Genomic DNA, 4,953 nt, shown 5'->3' with positions numbered 1-4,953 from the left:
TCACGTGGTTCTCCCGCTTCCTGCCTGGAGGTGAACTAGGGGAGGCAGTCTGGAGCCTTGTCCACACCGCAGCGGCCAGGGGGACGCCCCTAACCCCACGCTTGCACCTCACTGGCCGCCCTGGTCTGCATCCACCAGAATCCAAATTTCCCCTACCCTTCGACTTATATTTGTCATCAGTAAATGGTTTGTTTCCCCCTAGACTCAGATTGACTCCACTACCCTATCTCACTTAGGAAAACAAGATAAATAGAATATTTAGCCGGAAACTGCCCATCGGAGACCAGAGGTCGGCTGAGAGGCGGTTTGGGCAATGGTAGCCGCGAGGAAGGAGACGCTGCGGAGAAGCTGCTGGGGCCGCGGGGTCCGGGGCCTCGTGCTGCCTGCACCGCCAGCCCCGACGACCCCAACGGCTTTCTTGCCAAGAAGATGCGAGTCACCTCGCTTCCAGGCCTCATGTAGCTACAGTAAAAGCAAAAGGGAGTCCTTTGCCAACTCGCGGCCCCCATTCGGTTGCGGAACAGTGAAACGTCCAGCTCGCGCTGCTTTCAACCACCGGTTAGCAGCCGAAGCAACGCGGAGCCCGACTGCGCAGGCCCATCCCCTCCCGGCTCCGCCCCCCGCCTCGATCCTGGGCGTGTGTGCGTGCGCGGGCCAGGGGGCGGGGCCTGGCGCGTCCCGGTTGCCTGGATACCAAGGAACAATACTAGCGGCGGCTAGGGCTCGCGAGCCAGAGGGCTTGGGGTGTCGCTAGACCGGCGGTTGGCCCCATTTCCCGAGGAGGCCGAGGAGGCCAAGGAGGAGCGGGTAAGAGCTCCTGCCCGTCTTCCAGGCCCTGCGAAGTCGGCCCCATTCTCGGGAGAGGGCGGGCGGCCCTGGCCGGGGACGCCCCAAGCTGATGGGCTGCGCCTCCTCTCCGCAGCACACCTGGATTCCCCCCAGCCCGGTCCCAGTCGGCAGAGAGCGATGCCGCTTCCCGACACCATGTTCTGCGCGCAGCAGATCCACATTCCCCCGGAACTGCCGGATATCCTGAAGCAGTTCACCAAGGCGGCCATCCGCACCCAGCCTGCCGACGTGCTGCAGTGGTCCGCGGGGTAAGAGCCCCCCGGCAGCGCTCGGCGAGCCCCGCGAGCCTTCCTGTCCCCCTCGGAGCGCCAGGCACCACATGCCCCCAGCGGTGCCGGCGTCCGCTCCTAGGTGTCCATCTAGGGGCCATTACGGTCTGTTGATCACAGGGGCCGGAGACTTGTAAAATGCTCACTTACATACCAAGTAATGGCCACTCCGTGGATGAAGAGCGGTATTGTGACGATATAGACCAAAACAAAGCAATTGCTTGGGTTAAAAACTTTCTGTATTATGTTAAAAAATCACACTATTACTGTCACTTTACCTGTGAACTAAGATTTTTACAAAGAGGAATCTTTTAGCTGTGTTTGTGGTCCACACAGAATGCTCCCAGAGTTATGTACCTACTGGTTAAGTCTATTAGAACCACATCACGGGCTTGGTGCCTGTGTACAGTGGTTACGCTCCAGCCACATACACGGAGGGTAGCGGGTTCCAACCCGGCCCAGGCCTGCTGAACAACGGCAACAAAAAAATAGCCGGGCATCGTGACGGGCGCCTGTCGTCCCAGCTACTTGGGAGGCTGAAACAAGAGAATCGCGTAAGCCCAAGAGTTGGAGGTTGCTGTGAACTGTGATGCCATGGCACTCTACAGAGGGTGACATAGTGACAATCTGTCTCAAGAAAGCAAAGAACCACACAACGAAGATCATACCGAGGTTATCCACCCATGGCTACTAAGGACAAATAAACTCTTCCTAACAGATTCACAACGAATAAACCTGCCCACTTTCTTGCCACAAACATCCCAGTCCTTTCCAGGACCAGACATTCATAATGTTAAAATTACAAGTCAACTGGCCTTAGAAGCAGTAAAGTAAGTCCTTTCGATTTTACAGAAGGGTTCTTTGCCCCTTTTTAGTAACTAGACATAGAACAAAAGTTCGCTTTTTTGATGACAAGTCAGTATAGGTGTATACTTAAATATTTGAGTCACCAACAGGTCATATCTTGTTGACTTTCTCTAAGCATGTATAATCAAGATGAATTTATTTCCTTTGGCTGCTGTAACATTTCCACGAAACAAGATTTAAAACAGCAGCTGTATATCCTTACAGTTCTGGAGGCTAGAAGTCCAAAATGAGTTTCAGAAGGCTTCAGTCAAGATGTTGGCAGGGCTTTGCTCTTTTGGGTGATTCTGGGGAGAGTCCAGTCCATTTCCTTGCTCTTTTCAGGCTCTGGAGCTGCATTCCTGTACTCCTTGGTAAATAGCTACTTCCTAAATGTTAAAACCAGTGTCTTCAAATCTCCCTTTGCCTCCTCCCTCTCCTTAGGATACTTGAGATTACATTCAGCAGCCATCCAGATAATTAAGACAATGTTCAGATCTACAATCCTTAATCAACCTGCAAAGTGCTGTTATCATATAAAGTAACATCAACAGGTTCCAGGGATTAGGACCTGGATGTTTTGGGGGCTGTCGTTTAACCTACCAACAGAGCTATTGGTCAACCCGTTGCTTATCTTCTGAGAACCACTTTTCTCAGTTGTTTCTGAAAGATTCTTTCAAGGTTCTTATTTAAAAAAAGAGAGATGGCTTCTAGTTTTAACCATTATTCAAGCCTAATTAAAAGGCAGGATTTAGGCTTGGCACCCATAGTTCAGTGGTTAAGGCGCCAGCCACATCCACAGGGGGCTGGCAGGTTTGAACCGGGCCTGGGCTTGCTAAAACAACAATGACATCTACAAAAACAGCAACGACAGAAAAAATAGCCAGGCGTTGTGGCGGGCGCCTGTAGTCCCAGCTACTTGGGAAGCTGAGGCCAGATTCAAACTCGCCAGCTTTGGGTGCATGCGGCCGGCACTGTCACCACTGTGCTACGGGGCACTGAGCCAGAGGATCCCCAAACTATTTCCATGCCCCCTTTGATCCCCAACATAAGCAGCAATATCAGTGACCCAGAAAAGAACACTTAAGGGGGAAAATACCAGGCAGGAAGGTGGGAGAGAAGGTGGCACCGGACATTCCCTGTGTCATCTGCAAATCTAGGCTGTCAGAGCAGGACATGGAGAAATGCTTAGGGTTAAGCACCTCAGAGAGCAGCAAGACCAGGAAGACGGAAGACAAGCCCAGACTGTGAAGAGCAGGACGACTGTATCATGACATCGCACTTAAATCACTTCCAGGGCCCAGAATCTTCCCCTGCCTTTAGGGACATTGCCCTTGTAGCATGTGCTCAATAAGAATAGCACATGGTCAGCCGGTGTGAGTGCTGGCTCGCTCTTACTCAGCACTCCTAGGAACCCTACAGTTGAGACTCTCACTACCCTACTTCGCTGATGGGGAAACGGGGCAGTGCAGAGAACTAAATGGAGGAACCGGAACTGAAGCCAGTGCCGGGGGGAGGGGGGCGCTGTAGGCTCCTTTCTCATCACTGCGGTTTTCCTGGGTTGTGAGAGAAACTGCCTTGTATAAGGGGCTCTTTGTGTATTGATGAGCCTTCAGAATTATTATTAGAATTATTGTTGTTATTATTAGTTATTTTTCAGCTTTGTCGAGAGGAGATCCACTTCCTGTAAAGGACAGAATTGAAATGCCCGTGGCTACCCAGAAAACAGACACAGGCTTGACTCAAGGACTCTTGAAAGTTTTGCACAAGCAGGTATAGGAGGGTCTTTGTCATCAGTGCACTGTCCCTGCACCTTTCACGGCCTGGTGGTAGAGCAGGCTCACCACATAAATCCCTGACAGAACCGCCCAGCCCTCCCCGGGAGCCCTGCTTTCCCTGCCAGGAGCTTCAGAGCTTACTCATGAAGGGGTATGTTGTACTCAGTGGGCTTTCTCTAGGCTTATTTAAGCAACCCCAAATAGCTACTCATGAATTGATTCTAGAAAAGTGAAATATAATTTTCTTTTAAAGACAAAATTAAGATGATGTTAGATTCTGATGGACAAGAAATACAAAATTCCAGAATTCAGTGTTATAATTCCCCATTTGTAGTGTGCATTTATAAAAGTTGTGCACATCCTGAATTTATAAGCTGCCATCTTCATCCGAAGATAGAGTGGCCCTTTTGCACCCCACAGTGGGAAGTGGCTTCTGGCTTCCAGTTCTCCTGAGAGCCCAGTACATATTCATTTCAATGCTCTTTTTTTCTTCTAAGAAATAAAATGTTGCTGAAAAGGAGCTGGCGGCCACCTTCCCTACCTGCATGTCCCTCCTCAGCTCTCCCTCCCCAGGCCCGACACAAATCACTTGTCATGAATTTAAAGGTCATCTTCCCCTGCTCGGGTCGGTTTTGGCATGTGTTTAAGTATTGACAAACTATATTGTTTCACAGGTTTTTAAAACTGATGACATGAATTGTGTCCTACTATGTTTTCTAAACAGTGTAGCCACAAGCAGTATGTGGAATTAGCAGATCTGGAGCAGAAGTGGAAAAATTTGTGCCTGCCAATAGAAAAGTTCAGAGCTCTCTTACAACTGGATTCCTGTGAAAAAAGAATCGAGTGGATAAAATTTTTAGCGCTTGGATGTAGCATGCTTGGTGGGGTATGTACCTATAAATAGCGTATTAGTAATTCCGTGTAATCATGGGCCTGGCTTAAAAGTAACTTAGGTTTCAGTAACTAACACACTTCATTCCTTTAGTACCCATCTGAGAAAAGGAGCTGGGGACTACCCGTCAAAGTAGAGGCCAGGGATGTTGGATTTGGTTATCACACATTTGTGTGAACCTGCAAAATCCTGTATTTAAAATTAAATAAATCAAATCTACTTTAAGAATCTAATTTTTTTTTTTTTTTTGAGACAGAGCCTCAAGCTGTCCCCCTGGGTAGAGTGCCGTGGCATTACAGCTCACAGCAACCTCCAACTCCTG

The 4,953-nt window shown here is 49.6% G+C and overlaps 1 protein-coding gene across 1 annotated transcript in view; it reads left to right on the top strand.

Moving 5' to 3' along the window:
* Positions 1 to 928: 928 nt before the first annotated feature.
* The window catches only part of ROPN1L (rhophilin associated tail protein 1 like), a 17,417-nt gene continuing 13,392 nt past the window's right edge, over positions 929 to 4,953 (top strand). The window contains exons 1-3 of the mRNA XM_003789549.3: positions 929 to 1,097; positions 3,611 to 3,734; positions 4,464 to 4,625. Of these exons, the coding sequence (XP_003789597.2) occupies positions 967 to 1,097; positions 3,611 to 3,734; positions 4,464 to 4,625 (417 nt within the window). The 5' untranslated portion in view covers positions 929 to 966. The remainder of the gene's footprint in view (positions 1,098 to 3,610; positions 3,735 to 4,463; positions 4,626 to 4,953) is intronic.

This window comes from Otolemur garnettii, unplaced genomic scaffold (assembly GCF_000181295.1).
Source record: "Otolemur garnettii isolate 467f Iridium unplaced genomic scaffold, OtoGar3 scaffold00033, whole genome shotgun sequence".
Classification (NCBI taxonomy): Eukaryota; Metazoa; Chordata; class Mammalia; order Primates; family Galagidae; genus Otolemur; species Otolemur garnettii.
Note: the sequence above shows the minus strand (reverse complement) of the source record. Positions and strands in the feature narration are given on the sequence as shown.